Source organism: Ipomoea triloba, chromosome 11 (genome assembly GCF_003576645.1).
Source record: "Ipomoea triloba cultivar NCNSP0323 chromosome 11, ASM357664v1".
In the NCBI taxonomy this organism is placed as follows: Eukaryota; Viridiplantae; Streptophyta; class Magnoliopsida; order Solanales; family Convolvulaceae; genus Ipomoea; species Ipomoea triloba.
In genome coordinates, this window is record NC_044926.1 from 1,901,856 (window position 1) to 1,921,199 (window position 19,344).

The 19,344-nt window shown below is 36.1% G+C and overlaps 3 protein-coding genes across 3 annotated transcripts in view; 1 reads left to right on the forward strand and 2 right to left on the reverse strand.

The window, feature by feature from the left end:
• Positions 1–2,067: 2,067 nt before the first annotated feature.
• LOC115997663 (14-3-3 protein 9) lies at positions 2,068–4,915 on the reverse strand. The gene is made up of 7 exons (XM_031237257.1): positions 4,725–4,915; positions 4,129–4,435; positions 3,935–4,022; positions 3,289–3,398; positions 3,002–3,150; positions 2,502–2,557; positions 2,068–2,402 (listed from the first exon to the last, which is right to left on the reverse strand). Exons 1-7 carry the CDS (start codon positions 4,795–4,797, stop codon positions 2,400–2,402), a joined length of 786 nt encoding a protein of 261 aa, XP_031093117.1. The 5' UTR covers positions 4,798–4,915; the 3' UTR covers positions 2,068–2,399.
• A 1,746-nt stretch (positions 4,916–6,661) lies between these two features.
• Positions 6,662–7,126, forward strand: LOC115996929 (protein AGENET DOMAIN (AGD)-CONTAINING P1-like). The gene has a single exon (XM_031236372.1). The coding sequence runs from the start codon at positions 6,662–6,664 to the stop codon at positions 7,124–7,126; it is 465 nt and encodes a 154-aa protein (XP_031092232.1).
• A 7,805-nt stretch (positions 7,127–14,931) lies between these two features.
• The window catches only part of LOC115996577 (phosphoenolpyruvate carboxylase-like), a 6,772-nt gene continuing 2,359 nt past the window's right edge, over positions 14,932–19,344 (reverse strand). Inside the window, exons 2-10 of the mRNA XM_031235870.1 lie at positions 18,688–19,079; positions 18,487–18,571; positions 18,136–18,358; positions 17,641–17,744; positions 17,466–17,553; positions 17,223–17,377; positions 16,126–17,124; positions 15,508–15,894; positions 14,932–15,421 (exon numbers count right to left, since the gene is read on the reverse strand). Coding sequence (XP_031091730.1) covers positions 15,137–15,421; positions 15,508–15,894; positions 16,126–17,124; positions 17,223–17,377; positions 17,466–17,553; positions 17,641–17,744; positions 18,136–18,358; positions 18,487–18,571; positions 18,688–19,079 — 2,718 coding nt within the window. The 3' untranslated portion in view covers positions 14,932–15,136. The remainder of the gene's footprint in view (positions 15,422–15,507; positions 15,895–16,125; positions 17,125–17,222; positions 17,378–17,465; positions 17,554–17,640; positions 17,745–18,135; positions 18,359–18,486; positions 18,572–18,687; positions 19,080–19,344) is intronic.

Consider the following 19,344-nt stretch of genomic DNA (forward strand, 5'->3'; position numbering starts at 1 on the left):
TAGCTATCATAAAATATATAATAATAAATCCGCTAATATGTTTAGTGGTATTTTGCTGGCTAAGAAGCTTTCCTTCATTATTTCTGAATATTTTGTCACTTTTTTTTTTTATTGTGTGTACTAAGTAAATTGTGTTTATATGTAGTTATTTGCAAATTAAATATGAAGCTAAATCGCATTAGAAAGACTCGTGCGACGAATTCAATCAAGAATATGGGAGAATCATGTTTCACTCATTCAGTAGTCATCCTTTTTAAGACGTATTACAAATATTTGTGGGTCGATTAAGAAAAGATTTTTGTTTAACATTTTCAACACATACACTAGTGATGATAAGATTGTGTTATATCGTGTGGAGAAAATCCGCTGCCGACCAGCTGTGTAATTAAATATTGAAATAATTTTGACTACATTTCACAAAGGTTCGAGCTTCCAAACGTAAGGATCATGGTGCATGTCAATTATTATTATTTAATAAATTTCTTGAATTAATTTTAATACGATTATTCTAGTACTTAAAAGTCGCGAGTTCAATTATTATCAACATTCTATATGTCGAGACTGTCATTTAAAATCTTTCTCGTACAATTTATCTCTCCAATGTGATTCACATGCTATTACACATGAACACAGTTTATTTAATGTGCACACTGAATAGTAACTACAGTTCAGCGGGGTTTCCTAATCACCCAAAAAAAAAAAAAAAGAAGAAACAAACCCAATGAGCACGGCGATAGATCATCAATTCATCATCATAGACATTAAACTAGTGGAATAAATTATAATTAATGAATATTAATTGTTAATGCCATCATTATTTGTCTTTTGTACAATAATGTTCAATTCAACGTAAGAAAGATGGTTGAAAATTTCTGGCCGCAACTTATATGGACAAACGCACGTACGTTCAGACTCTTCAATTATGATCTAATATTTTACTCTACATAGTTTATGTGCGTAATGAAGATGGACTAAAATTATTTATAATTATAATTTTTTTATAATATTAAGTTTAAAAATAGTATATACAATTTTTATATTTAGAAACTATCTTAAAAGTAATATTAAAAACATAAATTTAAAAATAAAAAAATACTAAAAATTAATTAATTAAATAATTAATTAATTTGAACAATGAATAGTAATTAGTAAATATACGGGTAAACTTTTACCAAAGTGACGACGACATGGCTGGTCTTTTTTTTTTTTTTTTTTTTGTTTTTGTTTTTTTGTGGGTGTAGCCCAGTGTCTCCACCGTCGAACACAGTGGCTAACCCCTCGCTGGATTGTAGGCATCTTTATTGGGTGGGACAGCTGACCTGGAGATTTAAGGCTGCTCCATACCCAAAGCCAAGGATCGAACCCATGGCTGGTCTGTTTTTGTTCGATCTTTCCCAAGTTCTTTCCACTTTGGAGACAATTCTTTCAAGTCAGCATTGAGTAAACTTTTACAATTTGCATTGGTAAAAAATTGTTTGATTATTATAAAATTATAGTTTTGCATTCCCTTTCAATCTTCTTTGTTCCTTTTGAAAGTAAACTATTTTTAAGATTAAATTATGTTCGTTGTTTGTTTAAATCGATCACTACGCTAAGTTCTGGTGCCACATTCTCGATAATTTTGTTCAGATATTATTTTATATCCACCAAATAAGTGAATGCACATTATTGGTATTAAAATAAATGATAATCTATATATTTCCTAAATATCACAATGCAAGCAAATAAAATTATTGTTGGTAATCTATTACTGTTCCTGTTGAAAATTAAAGAATTTCCGACCACCTAAAAGTAGTCGGAAATGGCCTCAATCTGATTGAAAACCCTTGTTCCGACCACATAAATTTCGATTTCCAAGAACCGTAATTCACCATGCGTCAAAATCATTTATTGTAACACCAAGCAACATATATAAGATTACAAGATTGCTAGATTTTGGATGACAATAACCTAACCGAATTGATCAAATAGTTAACTTAATAACTACAAACTTCCAAGTTAGCAATCTCTATTATCTGCAAACTTATTGAAATCACATGGAACTGTTTTAGCTTAAATCACAAAGGATTAGGCAATAGGAGAACAACTGAAAATCTCATTTTGGGCTATGCATCAGTCATCTGGAAAGTAAAACAACCCATATGCCAAAGCAATCATCTATATAGACTAAAGTATACACTAAAATGATGAAGGGAAATATAGCGGGGGATGCAAATAACGTAATACTTGACATCCAACTTTGATACATTTAACACGTACGCTGTAACACAAGAACTCATGGAACTATATCTATATGATGAATTATAAGACAAACATGCATCCCCCATGGCTTTATCCTCGTCTCCTCTCTATTCCAAATACACGTACACGAGTTTGTAATCATCAGCTCGATCCTTCAATCACTGCAAAGGGGTTGCATAACAACCGTTTTCAGTTGAGTACGAAATTGAATCTATACTCGAGTACAGAGAAAAAAAGTAGGAGATGTCAGAACAGCCTACCTCGGCATCATCAGGCCCTCCGGGTTTGTTTGTGGCATCCCCCTTCTGGCCATCTTCTGTGAAATGGAAACGGAATACTTTTTAGAATACCATACACACCATGAGATTCTGATATAATCATTTTACATGAAGCTACGTTGATACAGGACATGCCAATATCATCTTTAAGTTTTCTCATTCAAATATAATCCCCCACATGGGCCGGTTTGTATTTTACAGTTCAGTCCAACTATCAGCTTAGGCTTTTAGTTGAGATGAAGCACGTGTTAAGATCATAGCCAACCCCATGCAGGAGCACACGTGAGGGGGGGTGTTGACCATATAATATATAAACATAAATGTGCAATCCAACTATCAGCTTAGGCTTTTAGTTGAGATAGAGAACATGCTTCAATTTGGCAAATGTCATACAAGAAAGCTATCAGGTGGATCCAAAATTTATTATAGAAGGTTTCCTTGCCCCGGTGCATTCCCAATAGGGTACACCTTAGAAAATTTACCTGCATCTTCGGGTATATCAGCAGTCCATAACGTAAGATTGTCCCTTAGGAGCTGCATAATCAAGGTGCTATCCTTGTACGAGTCCTCATTCAGGGAATCCAGTTCTGCAATTGCTTCATCAAAAGCCTGCTTTGCAAGGTGGCATGCCCTGTAACGATTTTTTTTTTTTAAATTCATAATCACAACATCAAGAACAGGACACAAACAGATTAATTACGCCTGACAAGATATACTAAGGTTCAACAAATGAAAAGACTTCCGAAGATGAGAACTGGTTAAGGCGAACCTTTCAGGAGAATTAATGATCTCGTAGTAGAAAACTGAGAAGTTCAAAGCCAAACCCAATCGAATGGGATGTGTAGGCGGTAACTCAGCCTCTGCTGTAGTGGTAGCAGTCTGCAAGAAACGGGGATAGTATAAGAAACAAAGAATGAAGAGAGTTAAGTTGAAATACTTCACGAAACCTGGATACAAGCCAAAACGAATTTTTACACGTATAGAACATTAGTTCAAAAAGTGTTCATTGAAAGCTTCACATGATTGTCCTCAACCATCCTTTTGAACAGCAGTGAAGCCAATAAAAAAACAACTCGAGGTGCAAAGCATGCCAAAAACTTCTAAAACTAAGAAATTTCAGCAATAACAGTCCACAGTCGAGTATAAGTTACACGTCCTCAGTATCCCTCTCCATATGCAACAAGAATGAAATGACGGAGTGGTTGCAATACAAACGATGGACAAAGTAACTTGCAATGCCGCAAAGAATCCTATGCATCATTTAATTGCCAATTGTCATCTCTATCACATTTTCAGTGCAGAAAATCAATAATGCATATTTGTACCCTTTAGTGTCTCTTAAACTAGTGCACACAACCTTCAAACTGAGTGACGCCAATGAGAGAAACCGAACTCAAACAAAAGCAATTATATACCTCGTACGCTTTCAATGAAAGATCAGCAACCTCTTTCTTGTCATTACCAGCCTTGAACTCAGCAAGATAGCGATAATAGTCCCCCTTCCTACACCCAAAAGATAAATCAAACGAAAAAGCATTGTACATCTAGAGACATCAAACAAAGGCATTAGAACATGTAAATATTCAATAAAACCGAGTAAAACCCCCACATCTTGTAGTAAAACACAGTTGACTCTCCAGGATTGGATGAGGGGATGAGATGCTCATCAATCACAGTCATGATATCACTGCATATATTGGTGAGCTCAGTCTCCACCTTCTGCCTGTACTCCTTGATCCTCTTCACATTCTGCTCATTCCCTCTTGACTCTTCCTTCTGCTCAATGGATGACAAGATCCTCCATGATGCCCTCCTTGATCCCACCACATTCTTGTACCCTACAGACAGCAAATTCCTCTCTTCCACAGTCAATTCCACATCCATTTTCGCCACATTCTTCATAGCATCCACCATCTCTGCCAAAATTCAAACCCAAATTGCCTAAGATATTATGTTTCCCTAAAATGCCAAATATGGGTGAGGAAAAAGAACAGATTTTGACTAAAAACAAGAACTAGATTGTAATTGAAAACGACCCAATTTCAATACACAAGTGAGCTCACTCGATTAAGTACTAAAAATTCAATCTTTAAGCTCTGTTTGCAATAAAATAATCATATATAAGTAGGATTAAGCATTTAAGCGAATCTTATGAATCATATAGATGAATGTATGTATAGAGAGAGATTGTGGCGGAACCCTAACCGTCGTAGCGTTCAGCTTGCTCGGCAATCTTGGCGACATAGACGAAGTGGTCGCGTTCTTTAGAGGAATCCATGGCAGATGAGTCTCTCAGAGGTTTTTTGCTGCTTAGTTGTTGAGATTTGAGAAAGACTAAACTCCAAAGCTCTTTCTAGCTTTCCCTCTCTGCCTAGCACAGCTGTTAAGTTGCAATGTCGCATTTTACTCGACATAGACGATGATTTTTTGAGCTGTCATCCGAAGAGTTGCCAATGGAAGCCCTTCAACTTTGATCTTTCAGATATTGACCCGGTGAAGTTTCTTTCTTTTGCATTTAACTCCCTCCACTAGTCCAACAACTTTGATTTACAAAAAAGTCAACCGTCAATACTTATGTATGTGGTTTCGGTGAAATGAGATAAATCAACTTAGGTTGTGTATAGACTATAGCTAATCAGCTCAAATCAAGATGACAATAGACAACTTTCATGAAGAGTCGAACTTTGAACCTTATGATTACCCTACTATCAAATGCGTTTGGGATAATAAGTACCGAAAATATTCAATTCAAGTCCAGGTGCTTCTAAATAATGTATTCCAAGTTTTTGTATGAGAATAGTTAAAAGAGGTCGATACCCGACTCATTTTCATCATTAAATCAAACATAGTACTCATAGATTGATTAACGGTAGAGTATGTAGTATTACGTGAATGTGATAAGCGTTCGTTGCAATTCTTTTATTGTACTCCTATTAATTAATTATCATTATTTCATATTTGATTTATTATATTAGAACATTAAATAAAATCTTTTTGTCTTTTTTCTTAATCGAAAAGAGAAATTTTAATGTAGATACTAAATTTGCAATGATTATATGTAAATGTGGTTTCAATATTTGATATTAAAATCTCAACTATAATTTATTGTATTAAATAATTATAATTATTCCATATTTGATTTACTATATTGAGACATTAATTTTATTAATTTTTGCCTTTTTTCCTAATCGAGAGGAGAAATTTTAATGTAGATACTAAATTGGTAATGATTATATACTGATGTAAATGTAGTTTCAATATTTGATATTAAAATCTCATATGTATATAGTTATATACCATATATACATGAAAGCAAAGATTACAATTTATATATTACATTTTACGACTTACCTGTTATGTTTAATACCGATTAGTCAAATCATTTTTTTTCATTTTGCTTACCCTTTTTTTATAAATATTTTCTTTATTTTTAAATTCAAATATTTTTGTATTTTATATTGCTTTGAATCTTTATTTGTAGATATATAAATGTATATACTAATATTGAGCTAAATATTAAAAAAATTGAATTGAACAATTGAGCCAAATTAAATATCGTTACTAGCCCGAATCATACATACAAAATGGGATTAAGGGCGCGGATATACTGTGGGGTAGTTGAGGCTACGTGTCGCATTTGACATAATCACAAATATTTGATCCTACTATAAATAAATAAACAAAATGAGTAAACGGGTCCTTTGATGTTCTCATGTGTCTAGACTATTTTTGGTATATATCAATACTAAAATAAATTTTAAAAATATATAGTACAATATGTAATTTCATTTTTATCTCGATGTTATCTAAATACGATCAGGGGTGGATCTACCCTGGGAGTAGTGGGGCCCACTGCCCCCTGTAATTTTGTTTTTGGCCCTTCAGTTGTGCCCATTAGTTTCAGAGAATCACAGCTACACCCCTAATAATAATTTGTTAATCCTTCATTTCTTTTACTGGGATTAAAAGAAAATTTCTAGATCCGTCCCCACACAGACATCAGCTTCCAAATGTGTACATATACCTACCCAACCTACCCTCCATCTATATATATATATATATAGGGACTACCCTCCACACCATAGCTATCCCTGCAAATAAAAAACCAGCCAAAATCCCATTTCTTCCATTGTTCCATAACCATGGCGCTAAACCAGCAAATGCTATTCCGGAGGGGCGACGTGGTGGAAGTAGCGAGCCAGAAACAAGGTTTCCGGGGCTCCTACTTCGTAGCCACGGTGGTGATGGCGCTGACGCCGGTGAGGGAGTACGTTGTAGAGTACGAGACTCTCGTCACGAACGACTTGTCGGGGCCGCTTCGCGAGGTGGTCCCCGCCGCCGAAGTCCGCCCCGTGCCGCCGGGGTTCAGAATGAGAGATTCCGGGGAGTTCAGAAAGGGCGATAAGGTGGATGCGTATGACAACGAGGCGTGGTGGGCCGGTGAGATCATCGGAAAAGTTGGGGACAAGTACAAGGTGTACTTTGATGATAGTAAGGAAGAGATTGCTTATACTGTGGACTTACTAAGAGTTCATCTTGATTGGATTCATTTAAGGGCTAAGTGGGTTGATTCTTTTGGGAGGGCTTTGGCTTTCCAATTCGTCTAGGTTGTGTGTTCTTAGGGTTTTGAATGTTTTTAATGATGATTCCCATTGTTCTTTGTATTGTCATTTGAGGAAGATGATGATATATGCTGGCTAGCTATCAAGATAGTTTTCTAGTGTATACTTATGAGTCACTATTGTTGTAATAATCTTTGATTTATGAAGAAAGTTGGTAAACATTACTGGAATGTGTGTTCTGAGTAAATTGACAACCTTTTGTAGACACTACTACTGGTATATGCTTAACCTTTTGATGGTTAAGGTGCTTACGAATAAGGTTCTATATAAGTAACTTTTGAAAAGTTGGTACTAAAAACACCGAAATGAAACACTTTTCAGTAACTACCAAAGGTTGTAAACATCACCTTTACGTATGGTGTGCTACAAAATAAGGTGTTATGTAAGCACCTTCCGGTAGATACTAAATTTAAGGAGCACCTTTTGGTAGCCTTTTCATAAGGTGCTCACTAATAATGTGCTATGTAAGCACCTCCTATAAGGTATTTAGGTGTTAGATTAATCATTGAAATGAAGCACTTTTCGGTAAATAGCTATCAAAAGGTTGGCAACATCACCTTTACGTAAGGTACTCACAAATAAGGTGCTATATGTAAGCACCTTCCATAAGGTAGGTGCTAAATTAGGAAGGACCTTCTGGTAGCCTTTTCGTAAAGTGCTCGCAAATAAGATGTTATGTAAGCACCTTTCGTAAGGTAGGTGCTAAATTAAGCACCGAAATAAAACACTTTTCGATAACTACCAAATTAAAAGGTTGACAACAACATCAGCTTTACATAAGGTGCTCACAAATAAGGTGCTATGTAAGCACCTTCCATAAGGTATGTGCTAAATTTAGGAACACCTTTTGGTAGCTTTTTCGTAAAGTGCTCACTAATAAGGTGCTATGTAATTAAGCACCTTCTGTAAGGTAGGTGCTAAATTCGACACCAAAATGAAGCACCTTTGAGTGAGTACCAAAAGGGTGACAGCATCGATCACCTTTACTTAAGGTGCTCACAAATAAGGTGCTATGTAAGCACCTTCCATAAGGTAGGTGCTAAATTTATAAAGCGGTATAGCTTTTTGTAAGGTGCTCACAAATAAGGTGTTATGTAAGCACCTTCCGTAAGGTAGGTGCAAAATTAAGCACTGAAATAAAGTACCATTAGGTAACTACCAAAAGGTTAGCAACATAACCTTTACGTAAGGTGCTCACAAATAAGGTGTTATGTAAGTACCTTGTAAATTGAGCACATAAGGTTAACGATAACACATTTTCATAAGGTGCTCACAACTAGCAGACCACTGAAACTAAATACTTCTAAAAGTGAATTGTATATATACTAGTGCAAATCCACGTCCCTTTTCAATGTTGGACAAGAGCTACTTCCAAGCCTTTCTAATTCGATCAAATGAGTTTACTTTGCGACTTAATTTCTCATTCACTCATTATATATTTTGAGCGTATAATATATTGATTTCTAGCTTCATCTCCCTACGAATTGAACAACCCGGATTCACTTTGACCCTACACAAATTAGAAGTCAACCCTACATATATTTGTACCACAAAATAATCACTTAAAAAAGCCATTTTAACTAAAATTTTCAACATGTACGTAGTATGTTATAAGCTTTAGTTATAGTTGAAAGGTTATTGAAGAAAAACAAAAGTAAACTTTTTAAATAATATATAAAGCGGAAAGAACTAAAAACTATAAGAAGACCACCCCAACAGTGTCTTATGGAAAGGAGGTGTTTGATATCCCAAGAGGACACTCAACCAATTTGTGAGACTCAAGATGAGATGTATTATACATATAATAGTCTCTCGATGAATGTGTGTCAAAGAGCAAATCTAAGTGACTTTAGCCGATAAATTACCACAAAGTAAATCAGCATAATTAAGTTAATTGTCCTTAGTTAATCAGTTCAAATAAATAAGACTAATAGGCAATTCGATCAAGTCTCATGAATAGTCAAATTTGAAACATTGTGGGTACCCTACTAGCTAGGCTACTATCAAATCAATTCAAGTTCGAATGCTTCTAAATAATGTATTCCAAGTTCTGGTTCGAGAATATTTAATTAAACGATTGAGTACCGTAATTGTATTCATCCAAAAATCAAACAGACTACTCATAAATTGACTAACTTTAAATGGTATATTAGAGTATTAGGTCAATGTGATAAGTGTTACACCTCTTTTATTGTATTAATTAATTATTATTATTCAAGATTTGATTTATACTGTATTAAAACATTAAATATAATATTTTTTGCCTTTTTTTGCTAATCGAGATGTGAGAAAATTTAATGTAGATACTAAATTTGTATAAATTTATAGTAAATTTCTTTCTTTTTTTTTTTTTTAATTTTCTTTTTTTAGAAAAATATTGGCCAGTTTGCCTTTTTATGGGAAAATTCTCACCTAGGTTACGAGGAATTGCTTACACATTCATCCCAAAATCAAATGGACTACTCATAGATTGACTAACTTTAAATGGTAGAGTATTAAGTCAATGTGATAAGTGTTACAACTCTTTTATTGTATTAATTAATTATCATTATATTCCATATTTGATTTACTATATTAAAACATTAAATAGATTTTTTTACTTTTTTTTTTCCTAATCGAGAATAGAGAAAATTTAATGCAGATAGTCAGATACCAAATTTGTATAAAGTATTAGTAAATATCTATTTTTTTTTTTTTTGAAAAATATTGGCTAGTTGGCTTTTTATGGGAAAATTATCACCTAGGTTACGAGGAATGGTTATTTTTAGTTAATTATATCCCGATGTAAATGTGGTTTGAATGTTTGATAAAATTTCATATATAATAAATATAAAAGCAAAGACAATAATTTATCTATTACAATTTATATGTCATGTTTTATACTCATAGGCCAAACCAATTCATTCTTTTTATTTGTTTTTTTAAATGTTTCTCCTATAATTATTAAATTCAAATTTTTATATTTTATATGACTTGTAATCTTTGTTTAATTTTACATATATAAATTTATATACTAATATTAAATTAAATATTACAAAAATTGGATTGTAAATAAATTGTGTCAAATTAAATCTCATTAAACCAAACATACATACAAAACCAGATATATGAATGAAATATATATATATATATATATATATATATATATATATATATATATATATTACTCAAACCAATCATATATTTGAAAGTATTTTGAAAGTTGGATATAAAAAAATATAATAATAATTTTAAATAAAATTAAAAAAAGGTCTCCGATGATCAAAGAATATTAATTTTTTAATAAGATAACGGCCACGTCCGTAGAAATCGGTAGAACAAATCATTTTATTTTAGATTTAATTGCATAATATTGAACCGTTCAAGAATCCAATTATAAATTTCTTAATTAGACAATCGAATTGCATTATTGCCTGTAATTCGGTGTCTATTTCAACATTATATTATTCCTTAAATAAATTCAAAAAGTGCATTCTCTCTTTTTTAATTTCAGGCGGCTGTTTAATTAGGTGCATGTCCTAAACAGTGCCAGCTCAGTTTCCAAATTTATGCATATATAAACCCAACGTCCCAACCTAAACCCTATCCCTGAGAATAAAAAAAAAATTCATACTACATTTCTTCCCAAACCCTAACAATGGCTGAAATGCGATTCCGCAGGGGCGATTTGGTGGAAGTAGCGAGCGCGCAAGAAGGATTCCGGGGCTCCTACTTCGCAGCCATTGTGGCGAGTGTGCTGCCGCGGGTGAACAAGTACATCGTGGAGTACGAGACGCTGGTGACGGAGAATTTGTCGGCGCCGCTTTGCGAGGTCGTCGCCGCCGCGGAAGTCCGGCCGAGGCCGCCGAGAGTGAGGAGGAGAGATGGGGGAGACTTCGAAGTCGGCGATTTGGTGGATGCGTATGATAACGAGGGGTGGTGGGGCCGTGTACTTTGCGTGCAGTGAGGAAGAGATTGAGTATAGGATTGAGAGTTTGAGGATTCATTTGGAATGGGTTGATATCAGGGCTGAGTGGGTTGATCCCATGAGGAGGTCTTTGGTTTTCTTCTAGTTTCCATCTGGTTTTTTCAGGTTTTGTGTTTTTAAGGTTTTTGCATGTTGTTGTTTTTAAATAATAATAATATATAAATAATTCTCCTTGTTTTATGTGTTATGTGTCTTATTAGCACGATGGTTGCCCGCTAAAAAAATCCTAATTAAATTGTGAAATTAAAGATGAGATTTATGTTATTATCCCATATTTCAATTTTTGACTCGATGTTGTCTAGTTATGATGAGAGGCGTGCATCTACCGAGGGTAGTTAGGGCTATATGTCACATTTGACATAATTATAAATATTTGATCCTACAATAAATAAATAAATAAAATGAGTAAACGGGTCCTTTAATGTTCTCATGTTTGATACCTACAAATTTTAGTACAAATATTAAAATAAATTTTTAAAATAGTATTATATTTAGTTTTTTTTTTTATTTATCTTGATGTTGTCTAGATACAATCAAGGGCAGGTCTACTGTTAGGGCAATGGGGGGTCATTGCCCCCACTCTGTAAATAGTGGGGATTTTGGTGGCATTTTGAAGAGTTTTTGTTGGTGTGATTAGAAAAAAGAAAATGGGAGAAAAAAAAAACCAAATCTGAATTATTAATGCGCGGAAAAGGTATTAACGGGCCCAGGGACCCACAATGTTGCCAGCACGCGATATAAATGCACCTTTTCATTGTCATGTGGGACCCACTGTTGTCGACCAAAAATCGGGTCCCACAATGTTGCCAGCACGCGATATAAATGCACCTTTTCATTGCCATGTGGGACCCACCATTACCGACCAAAAATCGAGGTCCCCTGCAACACCCCATCTTCTCTCAATCACTTCCACGTCATCTATTTTGCTTCAAAAACTTCACACAAAATCACTAAACGGTTAAAGTCTCACTCTTTTAAGGTGGTTGTGTAGGTGCATGCAATGTCCTATACAGTGCCAGCTCAGTTTCCAAATTTGTGCATATACCCAAAGTACATTCCTAATTTGCTTAATTCTTCGCCCCTCTCTCTCTCACACACACATATACGGAGTGTATATATATATATATATATATATAGAGGCAATAATCCCACTTCTAGCTTTATATATATCTATCCCTGAAAACAAGAAACTCTCATTTCTTCCGATCCGATCCCTATCCCGATCCTAACCATGGTTCTAAACCGGGAAATGCTATTCCGCAGGGGTGATTTGGTGGAAGTAGCGAGCGTGCAAGAAGGGTTCCGGGGCTCCTACTTTGAAGCCATTGTTGTGGCGACGGTGCTGCCGGCGGCGAACAAGTACATCGTGGAGTACGAGACGCTGGTGACGGAGGACTTGTCGGCGCCGCCGCCGAAGTCCGGCCCAGGCCGCCGAGAGTGAGGAGGAGAGACGGGGGAGACTTCGAAGTGGGCGATCTGGTGGATGCGTATGACAACGAGGGGTGGTGGGGCGGTGAAATCACCGGGAAATTTGGGGACAAGTTCTCCGTGTACTTCGCGTGCAGTGAAGAAGAGATTGAGTATAGCGTTGAGAGTTTGAGGATTCATCTGGACTGGCTGAGTGGGTTGATCCCATGAATAGGTCTTTGCTTTTCTTCTAGCTTCGATCTGGTTTTCCTCAGTCTGTCTGTGTTTTTAGGGTTTTTGCATGTTGTTGTTTTTAAATAATAATAATAATAATAATAACAATTCTCCTTGTTTTATGTCTTATGTGTCCTATTAATTAGCACGGTGGTTGCACGCCAAAAAAATCCTAAATTGTGAAATTTAAGATGAGATTTATTATTTTTTTTTTGAAAAGTTTAAGATGAGATTTATGTTATCCCATTTTTCATTTTTTTTTCTCGATTTTGACTAGTTAGTACCAGAGGCGCGAATCTATGGTGGGAGTAGTTGGGGCTACATGTCACATTTGACATAGTTATAAATATTTGATCCTACAATAAATAAATAAATAAAATGAGTAAACGGGTCCTTTAATCTATTAAAACATTAAATAGATTTTTTTTTCCTAATCGAGAAGAGTGAAAATTTAATGTAGATTCCAAATTTGTATAAATTATTAGTAAATTTTATTACAAATAATAAAATAAAGAAATAATGCTCAAATAGGCTATCAAAGCTTACACACGGATATTCATCATATCAATTGGGTAATTCAATTAAAAAAAAATTATAATTGAATCTTTGAACATTTGAAAATTATTCAATTAAATCAAAATTGACATGTTCCTCCCATTTCTGCTGGTGTGTAGATCATTTTATTAAAAAAAATATTTTTAAAATTTATTTAATAATTTTAAATAAAATTTAAAGAAACACCGTAGCAGTGCTTTTTTAATTTAAAATATTATTTGAAATTATTAAAATAAATTAAAAATACTAATTTTTAATAAGATGGTTGTCACGTAATTGATAACGGGAGGAACAAATCAATTTTGATTTAATTACATAATGTTAAATAGTCAAGAATTCAATTATAATTTTTTTAATTAGATAATTGAATTGCATGTAATTCGAAGTCGTATTTCATCAATATTCCTTGAATAAATTCAAAAAGTAGTCTCACTTTTTGTTTTCAGGTGGTTGTCTAGGTGCATGCAATGTCCTACACAGTGCCACCTCAGTTTCCTAATTTGCTTAATTATGCCTCTTTTTCACATATATATATACGCCCTAATCCCACTGTACTGTGTTATACCTATCCCTGAAAATCAAGAAAATTCACATTTCTTCCGATCCATATCCCTAATTTTTAGTAAGATGACTGTCACGATGATTGCACGCCAAAGAGAAATCTGCAAATTGTGAAATTAAAAATGAGATGTACATTATCTCATTTATATTATACATTTATTAGCCTGTGTTTCAAAGAGAATCCTAAATTATGAGAATCAAGATGAGATGTATGTCATTCCAACTATATTATACATTTGTTATCCTCTCGATAAATGTATGTTAACAAAATCAAATCTTTAAATTATGAGAACCAATTCAAGCAATTGTGCGTCAAAGAAAATTCTAAATTCTGTAATTTAAGACGAGATATATGCCATCTCAACTTTATTATACATTTATTAGCCTCTCAATGAATGTGGGTCAAAAAGAATCCCAACATATCTAGCTTATATCAACTTCAAACTTTTGAAAGTATGACAATTTAATCAAATCTTTAAATTGACTATTTAATATTAAAATTTGATTTGAGTATTGATATAACTTCGAATTATTTTTTCATTAAAAGAAAAAACTCAACTTGATATAGTATATAATTTAATAGATTCTTATATATACAGGTCTTTAAAAAAAAATGGACCTCTTGACTGACCTATTCATCTGTATCCAAATTTTATATTCTATCCATTTCGGTCCAAACCATTTAGAAAATGTCCATTTTTGTGACAGACAAAAACCCGGCAACTATTATTCAAAGGTGGTGACAATTGACCGCCTCAAATAAAGATGCGAGTAAATTATTTTCACGGAGTGTCAAGCTCGTAACATTGTGGTTACTAACTACCAAGTCAACATACCAATTAATCATTATACTATGGATAACAGTTCACCTTGTAAGATGAACCACTAATATAAGATTCATTTTTAATATATTGAATGTTCATTTTTAAAAGTTTGTTTTTTTGTATATTGAAGATTTTTGGTATAGTATCTAAAAATGATTGTTCAGTACATTAAAAATAAACTTTCAAGTATACTAAAAATGAACATTTATCTATGGTCCAAAATATAATTTGTGCAACCTCACTAACTTGGATGGGTACACCCCAACAAACTTTAAAGATATAACAAGAGTCGTCACAAACACAAAAAGTTGGAATTTTTTTACACCAACCAAAGCCTTGAGGCAAAACATTATTTGAAGATTCACTCACATAGGCAAAACTATAAAGTAATGTTATGACATTTTATCATCATACAAACATAGGGTGAACAAAGACACTTCTTAAATCTTAACCAGTATTCTGCATTCCAGCTGCAATACCTTTCATGGTCAAGATGAGGGTATCTTCCAATCCAGGAGCATATTCACTAGTAGGGTTAAGCATAACCAACTCAGTTGCAGGTTTTCGGGATTCTGTAATCTCCTGTGCTAAATGTGGATTGTAGCTCGGATCGCGTATCCTCTTAAGTGTATACGCTTGAGAGACATTGAGCGTTGTGATGTAGGCGTCTCGGAGTCTCAGCCTCTGCCTCAAATATGGATCCCCTTCAAGAAGATCTTTGTGCCCAGCAACCTGCAGAATTGCAGAAATGAAGGTAAAGAATAGATTTTTGACAGTAAAATTCAGTTTTTCTTGAAAGAAATGGCAGTGGATCTTGCCTGGAGGAGAAAGCTTTTTGCTTCTTGGAATTTGGTTCTTAGCTGTTCTCCAAATGGCCATAAATCCTTTGATACTAACAGCTTATCGTACAACGCTGCAATGCCTGGATCGCCCTTGGCAAACACCATTTCAACGAGGTCGAGTGTCACTCTGAAGAATGGCCATTCCTTGTACATGTCCTTCAGCATCTGCAGGTTTCGGATATCTTTGTCGATGACATGTTTGAATGCAGCTCCAAAGCCGAGCCAGACTGGGAGGTGAAACCTCGTCTGAGTCCAGGCGAAGATCCATGGAATTGCACGGAGTGACTCTATTCCACCGCTTGGTTTTCTCTTTGCAGGGCGGCTTCCAATGTTCATTCGCCCGTATTCTAGCTCAGGCGTTGCCTGCAACAAACAGGTTAAAGGGAGTTACTGGCTCTGTAACAATGCAGTATCTGTTCATAGCTACTTTCTCAACCTACTGAAGCACAAAGAGTCAGCAGTCGCCTCTACTGAGACTCGGACCCACTCCCTTCCATATAGGAGTGTAAGCTGGGTGCCACTAGACCACAAGGTGACTTACTAATAAGAATCAAGAATCTGTAAATTCATAACAGATGGTGAGAATGTTATTACGAGTCTGAAGTATTCAACGAATCGTGGCTCCTGGAAGACTACAGAGCGATACTCTGCAGTGGCAACGACAGACATCTCGTCCAGAAGGGCGCGCCATTCGGGCTTTGGAGCGATGGGAGGGTTCATTCCGTGCTCGAGTGTGGCTGCAGTATAGCGCTGCAGCGTTCTGAAGCACAAGTGTTCCTCCCCGAAAGACTGCTCGATGACTTCCCCTTGAACTGTCACGCGAAGGGATCCATGGATTGTGTCGGGTGGCTGTGACAAAATGGCGAGATGAGTTGGACCGCCTCCTCGCCCCACGGTCCCTCCTCGGCCATGAAACATCGTGAGCTTGACACCATACTGTTTCGCCACCTTAACGAGCTCCTCTTGAGTCTTGTACAGCTGCCACGCTGCAGAGAGTCGCCCAGCGTCTTTCCCTGAATCCGAGTACCCAATCATGACTTCTTGCTTCCCATTAATTCTGTTTCTGTACCAATCAATCGAAAACAGCCTAGCCACAGCGGCTGGTGCAGCCTCAAGATCGTCGAGTTTTTCAAATAACGGCACAACTCTTAGCGGATTCTTGACATGACACTCTCTCTGCAGAAGCTCTACAGCAAGCACATCAGATGGGGCCGTGGCCATTGAAATTATGTAGGCGCCAAAGTTATCCGAGGGGAGTTCAGCAAGAACATGAAACGTGTCAAGCACATCAGCAATTTCTTCGGTTTTAGGCAGGTCAGGGCCAAAAAGAGGGCGTTTCCCGCCTAGTTCAGATAGCAGCCATTCCTGCCTGCGCTCTTCTGACCATTCTTTATACGATCCAATCCCTAAATGCAGCGTGATTGCATCCAGAACATCGGTGTGCCTATCCGACTCTTGTCGTATATCAAGCCTCACGAGCGAGAGCCCAAAGGTGGAAACTTGCCTCAGAAAATCGAGAAGGCTTCCATCTGCAATAGGCCGGTCTCCACAGGCGCATAGCGATCTGTAGCATAATTCAAGAGGCTCCAGAAACTGAAACACCAAGAGAAATTAAACCATCACTTCATAGCTTTACACACAGACACAGATAGATAATCGCAACTACAAGTGAAGTTTCACGAAAATCAGACCTGTTCAACGTTTGTAAACGCTGCCTCCTCAGGAATATCAGAGAAGCCATTCGCTAGTAACTGGCGAGCACGCTCCCTTGTGCTGTACAGTTTGTCTCTAACATCAGCAAGAATCACACGGTAAGGCTCATTCGGGGGAATCTGTTTCCAAAACTCTGCATCAACGACAAAATTTTGGCATAAAAAATCAGCATCCAGTCAAGAGAGAGAGCTGAGACATCTCTTTTAGAACACGAGTAATACCAATATAGTGTTTGACATCTCTTTTCGAGGTCCTATGAAGGTCATCTGCCCGACCACGCAGTTCTTCACTGCAGCGCCACATTGAGAGCTGCCACAAGCAAGGAACGAGCAATGTCAGAAACGAAGCCAATGCCAAAGGGTCGAACTATGTCAGCCATTTTCGATAACCCATCACCTCAAACATAAGATCTTCAATCTGAGAAAAGTACATGTTGGCAGCCATCATTCTAGCCAATAAGCACACATCCCTTGTAACTTCCGGGGTTACTCTCGGGTTTCCTGATATATAATTCGAACAAACAACCAAAAAAGGAAAAAAAAAAAAAAGTTACTTCGTTTTATAATTTATGATTAGATTTATACCATATATATCATCAAATGAAGCAATTAAAGATTACAAATTTAATACAGCTAATCAATTCATCTTCCTTTCTTGATCTGAAAGGATACTATTATCTGTGCTTCTAAAACATGTAATAGCTATCAATGCAAGTGGCAAAATGCCTTGAATCATGTGAGATTGCGTTTAAAACCTTAAATGTTCAGAAGCTTTGAATCATCTTTTACTTCCATTCTAAGCAGATTTTCAATAACATGTATTTATTTAGCCACTAAAAATGACTCTCAAGAATGAATGTGGATAATGGATTCTTATTGGAAAGGATAATACCATCTCGATCCCCTCCCATCCAAGAAGAAAATTGGATAAGCGGGGCATTATAGGGTACACGCTCATTGATCCCAATATTCTTCAAAGCTGTGTCAACACGACGCAAAAACTTTGGCACTCCCTTCCATATAGTTTCGTGGAAGTAACTCATCCCCGCCCTCATCTCATCTTGTGGAGTCGGTGGGGTCCTCCTGATTTCATCAGTGCGAAAAGCAGCCTGTATCTGTGTGTAGTGAAAAGGGCGGAGTTATGGTAGATCACAGACACACTTAAAACAGAACGACTAATGAAGTAAAACACGCCAAGATTCATGAACTGTAGAAGCCAAAAATTCTTCAAAATCTAGCCTACCTCTCTCTGTAGAGCCTCATCGAGCTCCTGCTTATCATCAGGAGTAATGTCTTTAGCATACAACTGAGTCAAACAATCCCGAATTCTGGAAAAGAGAGAAACAGGCTAAAATCACTATAAAACAAATGAATTGGACAAACATCCAACCCTCCACCACGGGGGCATGTCCCCGAAGCCAAAAACACTGAAAATTGAACAGACCTTGCATGTTTCTGAAGCAAAGATCTACGAACAGACTGAGTAGGATGGGCGGTAAGCACAAGATCTACCGTCTGGTTCTTTATAGCATCAAACACTTCTTCAGGGGACTTATTCAGTTGTCCTACAAGCCTCCTAAGAGTCTCTTCAATGTCTGATTCAGTTGTGGCAGACGCCTCATCAGACAAATCGCGCTTCTTGAACTTACTCCTCCGCCTCGAGGCTATCTGAACCTCTTCAGCCAGATTGGCTAAGTTAAGCATGTTGGAAAAAGCTTTGGTAACCACAATGGAATTCCCGGCATCCAGACTAGTAACCACCCTCCCAAGCTCCTCTAGTTTCTGGGTATCTTGCTTCCCTTCATATTCTGCTGAAAGCTCATAGCATTCTTGAACCTAGTGGACATTCAACCAGTTTACAGTCATGACAGATGCTTTTGTGTGATATATTTAGTTAAAATAATAGTGAAACAATTACAGCATTCCTAAAGTCATCCATGGATGAATCAATATCTGAGTTTTAAATTGTTACAACTAATCTGATGCCAGTTTCAAATATATTTGACAAGAAAGTTTAAAAGTTCAACTTTTTATTGAATACTTATCTCCATTCCAGCCTCAAACAACCATCTTCCCCCTCCCCCCCCCCCCCCCCCCCCCC

Excerpts from the sequence above, each read along its gene's own strand:
- LOC115996929 (XM_031236372.1), top strand. The coding sequence starts at position 6,662 with ATGGCGCTAAACCAGCAAATGCTATTCCGGAGGGGCGACGTGGTGGAA.
- LOC115997663 (XM_031237257.1), bottom strand. The coding sequence starts at position 4,797 with ATGGATTCCTCTAAAGAACGCGACCACTTCGTCTATGTCGCCAAGATT. Across the intron at positions 3,399-3,934 it reads TTTCATTGAAAGCGTACGAG|ACTGCTACCACTACAGCAGA; the intron begins GTATATAATTGC and ends CGTTTCTTGCAG. Across the intron at positions 3,151-3,288 it reads ATCATTAATTCTCCTGAAAG|GGCATGCCACCTTGCAAAGC; the intron begins GTTCGCCTTAAC and ends AAATCGTTACAG.